Here is a 16,577-nt window from a genome sequence, read left to right on the forward strand (position 1 = left end):
TCATTGAGAAAGAGAAAGAGAGAAAGGAAGAGAGTTGGTGGATGAAGGCATTGTGGTGCTTTGAAGAAATAAAGAAGTGTTTTGGACATTCTGGTGTCTGTCTGTTTGTGTCCGGGGGTATGCTTTCCACAAAGGTTAAAACAGGGAATAGGAGAGGGATAGATAGATAGATAGATAGATAGATAGATAGATAGATAGATAGATAGATAGATAGATAGATAGATAGATAGATAGATAGATAGATAGATAGATAGATAGATATGAAAGGCACTATATGATAAATAGATAGATAGATAGATAGATAGATAGATAGATAGATAGATAGATAGATAGATAGATAGATAGATAGATAGATAGATAGATATGAAAGGCACTATATGATAAATAGATAGATAGATAGATAGATAGATAGATAGATAGATAGATAGATAGATAGATAGATAGATAGATAGATATACAAAGAGATTCAAAAATCATATTACATAGGTAAATAGATAGTGAAAAACATAAGTCTGACAGAATGATAGATTATAAAGATATACTGTAAATACAGATATAGTGTATAGGGAAAGACACTTTTTAAAAAATACATACAGTGCATCCAGGAAGTATTCACAGTGCATCACTTTTTCCACATTTTGTTATGTTACAGCCTTATTCCAAAATGGATTAAATTCATTTTTTTCCTCAGAATTCTACACACAACACCCCATAATGACAATGTGAAAAAAGTTTACTTGAGGTTTTTGCAAATTTATTATGCAAAAGTATTCACAGCCTTTGCCATGAAGCTCGAAATTGAGCTCAGGTGCATCCTGTTTCCCCTGATCATCCTTGAGATGTTTCTGCAGCTTCATTGGAGTCCACCTGTGGTAAATTCAGTTGATTGGACATGATTTGGAAAGGCACACACCTGTCTAAAGAAGGTCCCACAGTTGACAGTTCATGTCAGAGCACAAACCAATCATGAAGTCAAAGGAATTGTCTGTAGACCTCCGAGACAGGATTGTCTCGAGGCACAAATCTGGGGAAGGTTACAGAAAAATTTCTGCTGCTTTGAAGGTCCCAATGAGCACAGTGGCCTCCATCATTCTAAAGTGGAAGAAGTTCGAAACCACCAGGACTCTTCCTAGAGCTGGCTGGCCATCTAAACTGAGCGATCGGGGGAGAAGGGCCTTAGTCAGGGAGGTGACCAAGAACCCAATGGTCACTCTGTCAGAGCTCCAGAGGTCCTCTGTGGAGAGAGGAGAATCTTCCAGAAGGACAACCATCTCTGCAGCAATCCACCAATCAGGCCTGTATGGTAGAGTGGCCAGACGGAAGCCACTCCTTACTAAAAGGCACATGGCAGCCCGCCTGGAGTTTGCCAAAAGGCACCTGAAGGACTCTCAGACCATGAGAAAGAAAATTCTCTGGTCTGATGAGACAAGGATTTAACTCTTTGGTGTGAATGCCAGGAGTCACATTTGGGGAAAACCAGGCACCGCTCATCACCAGGCCAATACCATCCCTACAGTGAAGCATGGTGGTGGTAGCATCATGCTGTGGGGATGTTTTTCAGCGGCAGGGACTGGGAGACTAGTCAGGATAAAGGGAAAGATGACTGCAGCAATGTACAGAGACATCCTGGATGAAAAAAAGGCTCCAGAGCGCTCTTGACCTCAGACTGGGGCGACGGTTCATCTTTCAGCAGGACAACGACCCTAAGCACACAGCCAAGATATCAAAGGAGTAGCTTCAGGACAACTCTGTGAATGTCCTTGAGTGGCCCAGCCAGAGCCCAGACTTGAATCTGATTGAACATCTCTGGAGAGATCTTAAAATGGCTGTGCACCAATGCTTCCCATCCAACCTGATGGAGCTCGAGAGGTGCTGCAAAGAGGAATGGGCGAAACTGGCCAAGGATAGGTGTGCCAAGCTTGTGGCATCATATTCAACAAGACTTGAGGCTGGAATTGCTGCCAAAGGTGCATCGACAAAGTATTGAGCAAAGGCTGTGAATACTTATGGACATGGGATTTCTCAGTTTTTTTATTTTTAATAAATTTGCAAAAACCTCAAGTAAACTTTTTTCACGTTGTCATTATGGGGTGTTGTGTGTAGAATTCTGATGAAAAAAATGAATTTAATCCATTTTGGAATAAGGTTGTAACATAACAAAATGTGGAAAAAGTGAGGCGCTGTGAATACTTTCTGGATACACTGTATATATATATATATATATATATATATATATATATATATAAATTTTATCTATCTGTGACAAGTATATATAAAAAGTTCTATACTAGATACTGTAGATAGGAAAGGCACTATAAAAAAACAGACAGATACAAAAGGCATTGAAAGACATAGATAGGTAGACCGACAGTAAAATATATTGTATAAGGCAGAGAAACATATAGAAAATGAAACTATATAAACATGAAAGGCAAAATTAGAACAGGAATGACAAAAGACAAATATATTAGAAAATCACTATATAAAAGGAACAGATAGAAAAGACACATAAAACATGACAATTAGACAGATTGTGAAAAACATCATATAAGATAGATAGATAGATAGATAGATAGATAGATAGATAGATAGATAGATAGATAGATAGATAGATAGATAGATAGATAGATAGATAAGGCACTATATACATTATAACAGTTATTACAAAAAAATGTCATAAATTAACTGCTGAATCATCAGATGATTATTAGAGTAGCATAAGACAACACCACGTTGCACACAGTGTGTCACTTAGTCATTTTCCCTGATATTGCTGGCTCAAGTTAGCCTTTATAATGGGGCTTTGTCTCTGGTGACTGTTCAGTAGACAGATTGGGACAGCATTTGGGGTCATGAGGTCCCTAGAAAGGGGTGTGTGGCGCTCCCGATATCTTTGCAAAAGGATGAAGGTGCAAGTCTTAGAGTCCTGGTGCTTCCTGTTTTGTTATATGGTTGCGAGACATGGATGCTATCCATGGACCTGAGATAAAGACTGGACTCCTTCATGTGTGTCTCTTTGGAGAATCCTTGGGTACCGCTGGTTTGACTTTGTGTTGCTCATGGAGTCCCGGATGAGGCACATTACCTACATTATGTGGCAGCGTCAGTTACCGCTCTATGGCCATATGGCGCAATTCCCCGAGGGTGATCTGGCTTGCAGGATCATCATTGGTGAGGCCCAGAGTGGCTGGACCAGGCCAAGGGCATGCTGTGGCAGATAGATGGTCATTTCCAGAGGGTGGGACTAGATTGCATGTCTACCTGGGGGGATGCCAACCAGAATCCCGAGTTGTTTCGTCCTGTGGTTGGTGCACCAAAGTGCTGTACGAGTGTCTGCTCCCTAACCTGACCTGTTGTGCATGACACCAGTGCCGATTTGAAGTGCCCAGTTTGGGCATAGCCTGTGTTTACACAATTTTCTTGCAACAATTTCTTAAACACTCAACACTGATAGCAAATCTGAAGGGTGCGGCTCAGTAAAAAAAAAAAAAATAAACAAGAGCAACCTTAAGGGCGGAGTGGTGGCTCTGAGGCTAAGGATCTGCGCTGGTATCCTGAAGGTTGCCGGTTCGAATCCCCGTCACTGCCAAAAGAGATCCTACTCTGCTGGGCCCTTGAGCAAGACCCTTAACCTGTAATTGCTCCAGGGGCGCTGTACAATGGCTGACCCTGCGCTCTGACCCCAAGGGGTATGCGAAAAACTAACAAATACTGTTGTAAGTCGCTCTGGATAAGAGCGTCTGCTAAATGATGTAAATGTAAAATGGTTGATGCCCCGCCCCTAAAATGTAACCAATTGGCTTTCATGGCGATTTCCCTCCTTTATTGATTCTCGGAAAACCACATCAATCATTAGTTGTGGCAGAGGCACTCTCATATTCCAAGATCCTCCATTTCAGCAAAAGAAAATAACAAAAGCTAAAATGAAGTCAGCTCTAAATTGTAGACAATGCAGTTTACAAGCTCAAGTTCCTCTGAACAGAAGCAGAGCAACTGATAGTTTTGTCTGAGTGATCGACTGCTTTCTGCGCTGAACACAGCAGATGCATCATGTAAAGTGTCCACCAGGGATAAACACGTCAGGAAGACGGACGCCCCGATTTACTCAACTATTTCATTTAGCCACTTGACTTTGGAGTTTAAGACAAAATGACACCCGATATTGAAAATTCTCAGCAGCTCTGAAGAGGTTGGCCAAATTTGGAAAGGATTTCTTTATTTTTTTCTTGTGCAATTAATTTCCTGGCTCTGTATTTGCAAGGACAACAGTGCTAAGAGAGAGAGACTTCATCTGTATTCAGTTTAATCACTGTTGGCCATTTCTGCATTTGCATTTCCTCACAGGCCCCGTGATTTATGCGCCTATATTAAATATGCAACAATACCTCACTGGCATAATAAAGCAGCTCAACACAACACTTAATAACACTTTGAGGGAATTCTAAGCATTAAGTAATTGGGCCCAGGAAGCCACCTTGGTGTTACAGGGACATGGAACAGAAATGTGTGCCACCCTTTAATGTGACAAGAGTTCTGCACTTGAATGAGCCCTCTAACGACACACCACTTCTCCTTCAGTGAGCATCTCTGAACCAGTAGAAGAGAATGAGAACAAGTCACTTCAAGCAAGAAGATATGGTGTACTGCACAGAACCTCCAACTGGAGGTGGGTGGAGCGGTTGTGGATTTAGGGAAGATGGGGTATAAGGAGTTGATGGGGGTGAAGAGATGAAGGCAAAGTGCTGATATGGGAATGGGTGCGGTCATGATAGAATGAAGAACGGAGAACGAAGGGATGATGGCTAGGAAAAGATATGAAAGAAGAAGAAGAGATGAAAGTGAGGATGGGAGGAATTAAATAGGATGGTAGGATGATGAGGGAGTAGAAGGAGGTGATGGTGCCCAGAAGAATGGTTCTTGCTAGATGGCAGAGACTATGGGGTTGGGGGGTGCATGAGTTCTAGGGGGAGAGAGTGAATCCAGCAGAGAGTGCCAGCTCCCTGGCAATGAGTTCTTTTGTGATTGTAGCATGTTACGTAACCCAAATCTATAGAGATGTAAAATAAAAGGCGTCACCCCTCCCTAGTGATACGGCAATAAGAAATCACGCAAGTGAAATAACTTAGCTCTGTTTAATGTCGGCTTACGTTGCATAATAGACGAGGGAAGCCAATGACAAAACCCAGTCCGGGAGTGGGGGCCCAAGATGTTGAGTCTGTCGATGTTCGCCGGTGCAGTGGAAGGCATTTTCGGAATCAGATGACAATATCTCCAATCCATCTGTCGGCTTCAAAGATGTGCTTGGCTGCTTTCCAAGGCTTTATACGGTTTTCTCCATGTGAAGGCCCCTACTTAGGTGAATCATGCCATTCCAAACAAGGCAACGAGGATACAGTTTCATGCTGACTTTGACAGACAAAAAATAGTATACAGCAGTTCTCAGTCTGACTGCACGTTTTCCAGTTGTTGTAATCTCTCTTATAGTATACTGCTTGCCTTGAACCCCTGTGCTAAATCTGGCTCTGTGTCAGCCGTGCATGTGAGTAGAAAAAAGCAGATTTATAAGATAGATTTGCACAGAGCACAGTGACATATTAAACTTATGCTCTTATTACAGAGAGGTAACTGGTTGCAGTGAATGATTTCTGCAATTGGGAACAGGGGTTTGATTGGTTTAGGGCAGTGGTTCCTGGGGCGCCGCAAAATATTACAAACTTTTCATTATTTTATTTTCATTTTCAATTCATTGTGATAGGACGCGACATCAGGCAGACCTGGTGCAAACCAGTAACTCACTTAGTAATAACTGTTTGCAGAAGCCTCTACAAATGGTTACTAGGGTAGATTTCAAAATCCTCCTTTTAACATATAAAGCATTAAATGGCCGAGGTCCGGCTTACTTGTCTGAACTCATCATGACTTACAAACCAGAGTTCACATTAACATCTCAAGATGCCGGGCTGCTTATGATTCCAAGGATTAATAAATTAACAGTGGGAGGTCGAGCTTTTAGTTACAGGGATCCTAAACTGTGGAATGGTCTGCATACTACTATAAGAGATGCCCCTTCGGTCTCAGCTTTAAAACCCCAGCTGAAGACTCACAACTTCAGTTTAGCATATCCTGACTAGAGCTGCTGATTAACTGTGCAGACTGCATCTCTGTTGTTAGTCATTAGCACTAAAACATCAGTAACATCCATCCACTGTCCAACCCGCTACATCCTAACTACAGGGTCACGGGGTCTGCTAGAGCCAACCCCAGCCAACACAGGGCGCAAGGCAGGAACTAATCCCGGGCAGGGTGCCAACCCACCGCAGGACACACACACATATCTACTAGGGACAATTTAGGATCACCAATGCACCTAACCTGCATGTCTTTGGACTGCGGGAGGAAACCGGAGTACCCGGAGGAAACCCGCACAGACAATGGGAGAACATGCAAACTCCGCGCAGTGAGGACCCGGGAAGCGAACCCGGGTCTCCTAACTGCAAGGCAGCAGCGCTACCACTGTGCCACCGTGCTGCCCCATCAGTAACATGATAGTTATAATTTGTTACTAACCCTCACATATTCTGTTTCTCTTCCCGGTACTCAAATGTGACACTTGGCGCCACGGCCCACCTGCCAAGTTGTTTTGCCTGCCTTAGGTAAAGTCATCCCTGATGGAGGATCACAGGAATTGTCGGTTAGAGGGGTCCTTTCATTGGATTGACTGGCCCAGCGCTGTTTCAGCTGTGGAATGGCCAAATGGGGGAGGCAGCTTGATGGTTGAGGTCTCCAAGACTCTAAACAAATCCAAATCATATTATGTGATGTCATCTACTGTTAAATTCTGCTCCGTATTTGTAAAATTTTTATTTTTATACTGTATTGAGGATTTCTTCTGTTCTGTGTATTGTATTGTACTGTGTTATATTGACCCCCTTCTTTTTGACACCCACTGCATGTCCAACCTACCTGGAAAGGAGTCTCTCTTTTGAACTGCCTTTCCCGAGGTTTCTTCCATTTTTTCCCTACAAGTGATTTTTTGGCAGTTTTTCCTTGTCTTCTTAGAGAGTCAAGGCTGGGGGGCTGTCAAGAGGCAGGGCCTGTTAAAGCTCGTTGCGGCACTTCTTGTGTGATTTTGAGCTACACAAAAACAAATTGCATTGTATTGTAGATGGCGCTCTAAAATAATTGAATTTCTCGATTGTTTAAGTAGTTTGTCAAACTTTCTCGGTACTTTGTGTTCGTATATAAATAAATAGCTGTCGGTTTTGCTCGGTCTTAGTGTTGAATTCTTTTTCGGAGACTGTATCAACTGTATATTGTTGTGATTAAATCAAGTGAAGTTTTTGAAGTATTTCTTCTCGTATGTGTTTTTAAAAATGGATTGGTCTTTACTAAACAGTAATACATTGTAAAAGTATCACTGCTGGTGCTAAGGGTCAAGACTTGTTCGAGCTCCTTGATACTTTTATATCTGAAAATAATTTGGAGTGGACTAAGTGCATTGGTGTCTGTACTGATGGTGCTTGTTCTATGTGTCTGGCTGTTATGGAGGATTGCAGGCACTTATTCAAAGCAAAGTCTCTAACACACTTCATCCCTCAGATCCCTAGGGCGGACTCCTTCACGATCGTACCCACTCTCCCATACAGTGGGCACGATCTGTCCCATTAGCGCCGATCCTTCGCTTGTTCTGGGACCCCTGACCGTGCTGACTGCTCCCATTCAGGCTGTCTGGGTGGCTCGTCCTCTTTCTTTCGTCCCAATAATGCACCCTTGCTCTCCAAGCCTTTTGCCTTTCCGTCTCTATTTTTTCCCTCTCCTTCTGTGCCGGCCCGTTCTTATATGCCTCCGTTGGTGCAGCATCTCAATTGCGCACCGCTGGAAGCCAATTAAGCAATTGAGAACGATCGCAGCCTAATGTGCGATCGCAACTCCCATGGAGACTGACACAGCGAAAGGATTACTTAAAAGCCGCCAATCTTTTGTAGCCGTGGACCCGCTACACCACAATCCCACTAATTATAATAAGTTGAATTTGTTCAATTATATTTTTTTGTGATCTTAAATACGTGTTTTATTTTATAGTTTAATTAAAAAAAATATTTACTATTTCACAAATTAGATTGGATGGAGGGTGCGCCTTGGGAAAACCAAGATTCAGCAAGGGTGCCGAGAATCGACAAAGTTTGGGAACCACTGGTTTAGGGTTCCAGTGAGTTGGTGGACTGGATGGTTTTCCATGAGAAGGGGTGATCAGTTGCAGTGGACGGTTTCTTCTCATTTGCAGAGACTATGGGGTTGGAGGTGTATGAGTTCTACGGGGAGAGAGGTGACTGGTTGTGGTAAACGTTTTCTGCAATGGTGGGTTCGGAAGAGAGGGGTCATCAGTTTCAGTGGATGGTTTCTTCTCATTGGCAGAGACTATGGGGTTGGAGGTGTATGAGTTCTACGGGGAGAGAGGTGACTGGTTGTGGTAAACGTTTTCTGCAATGGTGGGTTCGGAAGAGAGGGGTCATCAGTTTCAGTGGATGGTTTCTTCTCATTGGCAGAGACTATGGGGTTGGAGGTGTATGAGTTCTACGGGGAGAGAGGTGACTGGTTGTGGTAAACGTTTTCTGCAATGGTGGGCTCGGAAGAGAGGGGTCATCAGTTTCAGTGGATGGTTTCTTCTCATTGGCAGAGACTATGGGGTTGGAGGTGTATGAGTTCTACGGGAGGAGAGAGGTGACTGGTTGTGGTAAACGTTTTCTGCAATGGTGGGTTCGGAAGAGAGGGGTCATCAGTTTCAGTGGATGGTTTCTTCTCATTGGCAGAGACTATGGGGTTGGAGGTGTATGAGTTCTACGGGAGGAGAGAGGTGACTGGTTGTGGTAAACGTTTTCTGCAATGGTGGGTTCAGAAGAGAGGGGTCATCAGTTTCAGTGGATGGTTGCTTCTCATTGGCAGAGACTATGGGGTTGGAGGTGTATGAGTGCTAGGGGGAAAGAGGTGAGTGATTGTGGCAGATTATGGGGGTTTGATTGGTTTCGGGTTCCAGTAGGTGGTTGCAGTAGATGGCTTCAGTGGGAAGGTGGGCGATTTTGTGGGGTTTGGCATTCATGGACCCCCGGGTGACTGGAATTTTTTCACCTTGCTCAAAACACATCCATTTTCTAACCTGCTAATCCAGTTCAGGTTTGTGGGAGCTGCTGCCCAAGCTGGAAGCACATCCACAGATCCTGGATGTGGCAGCAGTCCATCAAATATGAGGTGTGGGGAAAAGAAGAGAAGTATTTGAATAGAAATCCAGCAATATGGAAGTGGTCGAGGCAACTCAGGCCCCTTCTTCAAGCAAAAATGTAAGGGGCCTGAGTTGCCTGAAAAGCTCGCATGTTGCAATCTTTCTAGTTAGCCAATAAAAGATGTCATGTTGCTTAACTTCTCACCACATCCATAATGGCTAACACGGTACAACACCCCAGTACTAATAGAAATCCAGGAAGACACAGGCAGGACATCAGTGAGACAACGGTGCTATACTGTGCCATCCCCACTCAGCTTTAAGATTTAAATCAGGACGTGCAAATCCTTCAAAGGAGCCCTTCTGCCAGTACTTTATCATTTACATGTATGAAAGCTCCTCATAAAAGATGCCATTTTGTCAACTGTTAAGCACACACATGACACTTTCCATTTCACAAATCAATTTTAGAAACAAATGCAAAAGTAGACAAAAAACAAACTGAGGAGCATTGTAACGCATGCCAGAACGTCAACTGCCTGCTGATTCAACACACGCCAATTAATTCACTTGGCGCCTGCCCTCTTTCCCGACTTGAGATTTGGAATCTACGGACGGAGCAAAGCCAGCCGTTCCACGTGTGAAAAATGAAAGAACTGCAGGCAGTAAACCCACACGCTCATCCGGCGAGCAATTAGAGCAGCAGATGCCATCTCTTGTACTCACGGCAACTCAAGGAGGAAACGGCGAAGTCAGAAGAAATGAGCCAGAGAATTGCATGAGGACGGATGGCGTGCGGCCCAGAAGACGCTGTGGTCACCTGACTCGACTCACCTTCTTCTTGGACTTGAACACGTTGCATCGGAACACATTGGTTGCTCCATCCCTGGCAATGTAACTAAAAATCTTCAGGTCCTGAGAATCATGCGATACGTAGAAAATCCTGAAAATGGAAAAGAAAAAAAAATATATAGAATTAAGAAAACCTGTTACTTTATACTGGGAGATCAATATGGACGTCAGCGCGCACCAAATAAGCTACAGGGAAAGAATTAACTTCACATTTGGAAATCAGAATAAAACCGAGACTCATTTGTATTAAAAAAATAAATAAAAAATACAAAGCTATCCAACTTCAAATGATGTAAGTCAGGGAACTGTTATGATCTTCTTTCATTTCTTATTTTTATTTTCTTTATCCGAATGAATTTTGCATCTCCACCATATCCCACTTTGTGAACTTTCCAGCGATTTTCAGTCGTGGCCATCATTAGCCGCGTTTCCAACAACCTCCTTAATGCGCATTTTAAAATTGTGAATTTAAAAAAAAATAAATAGAAATCCTGCGGTGGGTTGGCACCCTGCCCGGGATTGGTTCCTGCCTTGTGCCCTGTGTTGGCTGGGATTGGCTCCAGCAGACCCCCATGACCCTGTGTTAGGATATAGCGGGTTGGACAGTGGATGGATGGATGGATAAATGGAAATCGAAATACAGTGGAACCTCGGGTCACGACCGTAATTCGTTCCAAAACTCTGGTCGCAACCCGAAGTAATACAGTATCCCCCATAGGACTGCATGTAAATACAATTAATCCGTTCTGGACCATATGAGCTGTATGTAAATATATATTTTTTAAAAAGATTTTTAAGCACAAAAATAGTTAATTATACCATACTGTAGAATGCACAGTGTAATAGTAAACTAAATGTTTACTTACTTCTTCTGGTCACTCCAGCTCCTTGATCGCTCAGCTGGAGCGACCGCTTCCTTCTGCCCCACCGAGTATCGGCCAAAACACTTCTACTTGGGCTTTCTCTCTCACTCGCTCACGCTCTCTCTCTCTCCCTCCCTTTCTCTCTCTCCCTCTCTCTCACGCGCTCTAACTCTCACTCGCGTTCTCGCTTTCTCTCTCACTCCCTCCCTTTCTCTCTCTCACGCACTCTCACTCTCTCTCGGGTTCTCGCAGTCTCGCTCTTTCTCTTTCGCTTGCTCACGCTCTCTTTCCCTCTCGCTTTCTCTCATTCTTGTGCTCTCTCTCTCTCTCGCTCGCTCACTCGCTGCACAGGGTATGCGCAGGGAGAGACTGAACACGTGCGGAAATCATCAGCGCGTACGAACCGGAAGGGAAACTGTCTTGTTCATGACCTGAGTGTGTGGCCGTGAACAGATGCAAAAGTTTGACGAACTTTTTGGTCGTAACCCGATTTGTACGTGGTCCGAGACATTCGTGACCCGAGGTTCCACTGTTCGTGAATTTCAAAAAAAAAAAAAAAAAATTCACAAAACAGTTTATACATTCGCTTGAGGTGGCGATTCGGCAAAACGATAATTCGCAAAAACGCATAGAGGTCACGTGACACAACGTGACAAACACAATATGGTGTGGTCAGACAAGGAGACTGAAATGTTCCTAAAATTAGTGCAAAAACAAACAAAAAAAAAAAGACATCCATTTGAGACTCCAAACAACAAAAGAAATGCAATTATTTATAAGGAGCGTAGCTTGCGGGCAGACATGAGGGAGACGGGTTCAGACTCAATTAGTTGCTGAATTAATGCTTACATATCACGCTCTGATTGGTTAAAATACAAAAGGTGTTTTATCACAGAGCACAAGCAGCCTAAAATAAAAGTCTTCCTCTGTTATATCCTTGGAACTCAATATCTCCTGAATCCAGCTCTTATTCTGCTATGACAACTGTATACGTGCCAACGAGCAAGTCTTACTGGGTACATGAAAGAACGCTACATCGGCCAGTTCTTTGACCCACAACGCCGGAATATTCAGCTTGTTAAATTAACCATTTCAGCATTCTGCACATGAAATTAGGAAAACAAAAGCTTATACAGATCACTGTGCATTGCCAACCAAAATATTTAACCACTGTTATCTCTAAATGATTCTGTCCCGGGCTGTGATGGGACATTTAGCTTGAACATTGGAATACACCCTACTCTTCATGACTTTTACGACCGCAGAGAGTCAGGACCTCAGCTTTATGTCTCATCGAAAGGACTGTGCAATTTTCACAGCACAGCGTCCCCGTCACTGCACTGGGGCATTGGAACCCACATTCAGACCACCGGGTAAGTGCCCCCTACTGGCCTCACCAGCACATCTTCCAGCAGCAACTCCACCTTTTCCTAGACAGTCTAACATCTAAGTACTGGCCGGGCCTGAACATGCTTAGCTGCAGATGGCCGACCTCTTCGGAAGTGCATGTGGCATGGCTGCTGGCACAATGTAATTAGCAGACGGTTTACACAGTGTGTCATGATCTGACGCTGAATTTTAGCCTCTTATGGCCTTTTCCATGTAACTATATGCCATTTGGCAGAACCATCATTAGAGTCGCATCCTGTCTTTCAAGGGGAGTGGTCTCCAGGGTCATGACCTCTGGTTTATCTGAACAATGGAATAAAAGGTCAGCGTTTGCACCAAACTTTATCTGATCTGCGGGTAAATCTTTTAAACACAAAAAGAAACCCTCTCTTAGCCACTGATCTTGCCTGGTGTTTGACTTTGATTCTTGCCTCTCGTCCTGGTTTCAGTTCCTTTGTTTAAATTTTATTTGTTTTGCCTTTTGCATACATCTCCTGATTAGTCTCAAAAAGTCAGTTATCTGTTTCCTGTTGAGCAAAGGACAAAAAGATCGGATGTTTTGGGTCATCCATAATTTGGGTAACAAGTGTGAAACTTTGCTGTTAATGTACTTAGCTTACGACAGAGCCTACCCCTTAAGAAATTTCACCCTGGGGACAAATGTTCTATCTATCCATCTATCTATCTATGTATAATGCCTTCCATTTCTAGCTATCTGTTAGAGAAAAGCCAAGCAAAATGACACCTTTTTGATAGATAGATAGATAGATAGATAGATAGATAGATAGATAGATAGATAGATAGATAGATAGATAGATAGATAGATAGATAGATAGATAGATAGATAGATAGATACTTTATTAATCCCAATGGGAAATTCACATTCTTCAGCAGCAGCATACTGATACAATAAATAATATTAAAGAATGATAATAATACAGGTGAAAAAAACAGACAATAACTATGTATAATGTTAAATATTAACGTTTACCCCCCCTGGTGGAATTAAAGAGTCGCATAGTTTGGGGGAGGAACAATCTCCTCAATCTGTCTGTGGAGCAGGACAGTGACAGCAGTCTGTTGCTGAAGCTGCTCTTCTGTCTGGAGATGATACTGTTTAGTGGATGCAGTGGATTCTCCATAATTGATAGGAGCCTGCTGAGCGCCCTTCGCTCTGCCACAGATGTTAAACTGTCCAGCTCCATGCCAACAATAGAGCTTGCCTTCCTCACCAGTTTGTCCAGGCGTGAGGCGTCTTTCCTCTTAATGCTGCCTCCCCAGCACACCACTGCGTAGAAGAGGGTGCTCGCCACAACTGTTTGATAGAACTTCTGCAGCATCTTATTGCAGATGTTGAAGGAAGCCAGCCTTCTAAGGAAGTATAACCGGCTTTGTCCTTTCTTGCACAGTGCATCAGTATTGGCAGTCCAGTCTAATTTATCATCCAGCTGCACTCCCAGATATTTATAAGTCTGCACCATCTGCACACAGTCACCTCTGATGATCACTGGGTCTATGAGGGGTCTGGGCCTCCTAAAATCCACCACCAGCTCTTTGGTTTTGCTGGTGTTCAGGTGTAGGTGGTTTGAGTCGCACCATTTAACAAAGTCATTGATTAGGTCCCTATACTCCTCCTCCAGCCCATTCCTGATACAGCCCACGATAGCAGTGTCATCAGCGAACTTTTGCACATGGCAGGACTCTGAGTTGTATTGGAAGTCCGATGTATATAGGCTGAACAGGCCGGAGAAAGTACAGTCCCTTGTGGCGCTCCTGTGTTGCTGACCACAATGTCAGACGTGCAGTTCCCAAGACGCACATACTGAGGTCTGTCTTTAAGATAGTCCACGATCCATGCCACCAGGTATGAATCTAATCCCATCTCTGTCAGCTTGTCCCTAAGGAGCAGAGGTTGGATTGGCTTTATTTATTTATTTATTGGTTTTATTGGCTAACTAGAAAGATTACAATATGCAAGCTTTCGAGGCAACTCAGGCCCCTTCTTCAGGCAAGATGTAATACAGAAACTGAAGTTTCCTATGTTTATATACACACTCTAGGACAAGAAACAACATTGGTAAATATTTAAATGAGAGATTTTGTATGTAAAAAATTAATAGATTCATTCAGGCTAGGGTTAATTTAGCAAGAGAGAAAAGAACAATGTATTGTCAAGATCTCTGGATAAGATAACTGTCCAACAAAGTCTTTTGAAGTTTGTAATGAGTTTTTTCAAAACAATGTGGGTCTGTAGTCAGGTTGTCTGTCATTCTGAGAGATGTAAACAATCCTCATATCTGGCCATAAAACTCTTGTCTTTATTCAATCCATGTTGTAAAGTATTAAATTTTAGCATGAGTTTAACTTCCCATTCTTTTCTCTCTTGCTGTGTTTTGAAGTTGCCCATAAGCACTGTGACCTTAAAGTCCTTCTCACAGTGTCCATGGCTGTTGAAGTGGGCCGCCACAGGAACATCTGTGTTGCCATGTTTAATGTGGAACCTGTGTAAGTTCATTCTCTGGCGGAGTGTTTGTCCAGTTTCTCCCACATAGAGTGCAGTGTCAGGACATTTCATGCAGAAAATTAGGTAGACTACATTAGATGATCTGCAGGAAAATGATCCCTTGATGTGATGTTCAAGTCGGCAGTGTGGTATAACTATACGGTCTGTATCATAGATATGGACACATGTTTTGCATCTTTTCTGTAGGCATGGAGATGTGCCATTTTCTGTTGGTTCACTTAGGGAGCCTCGGACAATTAATTGTTGAAGGTTTGGTGGTTGTCTGTATGCCAGGAGGGGAGGTTCAGGAAATACATTTTTCAGTGTTTGGTCATTGTTTAGTATTGGCTGAAGTTCTTTTATAATTTTTCGAAGTGTTTCAAGATGTGGGTTGTAGGTGACAACAAGGGGGATGCGATCCTTGTTGTCTTTGTTTTTATATTCCAGAAGGTTGTCTCTGGGTATGGCAGTAGCTCTTCTTATTTGAGTGTCTGTTGTTTTCGGGGTGTAACCTTGTTTGATGAAATCTTGTCTGAGCTCCTGCAGTTGTTGATCCCGGTCTGTTGGGTCTGAGCAAATACGATTGTACCGTATTGCTTGGCTGAAAATAATGGAGCGCCTTATATGCTTGGGGTGGAAGCTATCATTTTTCAGGTAGGTCCGTCTGTCTGTCGGTTTGTGAAAAATAGAAGTTACAAGGGTGTCTGTTATATAGTGCCTTTTATACTCTATCTATCTATCTATCTATCTATCTATCTATCTATCTATCTATCTATCTATCTATCTATCTATCTATCTATCTATCTATCAATAAATCTTATAGTGCCTTTCACATCTATCTATCTGTTATATAGTGCCTTTCATACTCCATCTATCTATCAGTATATCTTATTGTGCCTTTCACATCTATCTATCTATCTATCTATCTATCTATCTATCTATCTATCTATCTATCTATCTATCTATCTATCTATCTATCTATCTATCTTTTAGTGCCTTTCACATCTATCTATTACATAGTGCCTTCCATTTCTATCTATCTGTTATATAGTGCCTTTCATACTCCATCTATCTATCAGTATATCTTATACTGCCTTTCACATTTATGTATCTATGTTATATAGTGCCTTTCACATCCATCTATCTATCGACATATCTTTTAGTGCCATTCACATCTATTACATAGTGCCTTCCATTTCTATTTATCTGTTATATAGTGCCTTTCATACTCCATCTATCTATCAGTATATCTTATAGTGCCTTTCACATTTATGTATCTATCTATCTGTTAGATAGATAGAAAGATATATAGTGCCTTTCACATCAATCTATCTTTTAGTGCCTTTCATATCTATCTATTACTGTATATAGTGCCTTCCATTTCTATCTATCTGTTATACAGTGCCTTTCATACTCCATCTATCTATCAGTATATCTTATACTGCCTTTCACATTTATGTATCTATGTTATATAGTGCCTTTCATATCTATCTATCTATCGACATATCTTTTAGTGCCATTCACATCTATCTATCTATCTATCATATAGTGCCTTTCACACTATCTATTATATAGTGCCTTTAACATCTATCTATTATATAGACTTAGATAGATAGATAGATAGACAGATAGATATCTTATAGTGCCTTTCACATCTATCTATCGACATATCTTATAGTGCCATTCACATCTATCTATTGACATCTCTTATAGTGCCATTCACATCTATTTATCTATCTATCATATAGTGCCT

At 42.3% G+C, this 16,577-nt stretch overlaps 2 protein-coding genes across 2 annotated transcripts in view; both read right to left on the bottom strand.

Moving 5' to 3' along the window:
* uap1 (UDP-N-acetylglucosamine pyrophosphorylase 1) overlaps positions 1-11,937 on the bottom strand; it is a 411,004-nt gene extending 399,067 nt beyond the window's left edge. The window contains exon 1 of the mRNA XM_051932728.1: positions 11,925-11,937. The gene's annotated coding sequence lies outside the window, so the exon portion shown is untranslated. The remainder of the gene's footprint in view (positions 1-11,924) is intronic.
* Positions 1-16,577, bottom strand: part of nos1apa (nitric oxide synthase 1 (neuronal) adaptor protein a) — a 510,182-nt gene that overhangs the window by 110,640 nt on the left and 382,965 nt on the right. The window contains exon 5 of the mRNA XM_051932735.1: positions 10,052-10,160. Coding sequence (XP_051788695.1) covers positions 10,052-10,160 — 109 coding nt within the window. The remainder of the gene's footprint in view (positions 1-10,051; positions 10,161-16,577) is intronic.

This window comes from Erpetoichthys calabaricus, chromosome 10, assembly GCF_900747795.2.
Source record: "Erpetoichthys calabaricus chromosome 10, fErpCal1.3, whole genome shotgun sequence".
Classification (NCBI taxonomy): domain Eukaryota; kingdom Metazoa; phylum Chordata; class Cladistia; order Polypteriformes; family Polypteridae; genus Erpetoichthys; species Erpetoichthys calabaricus.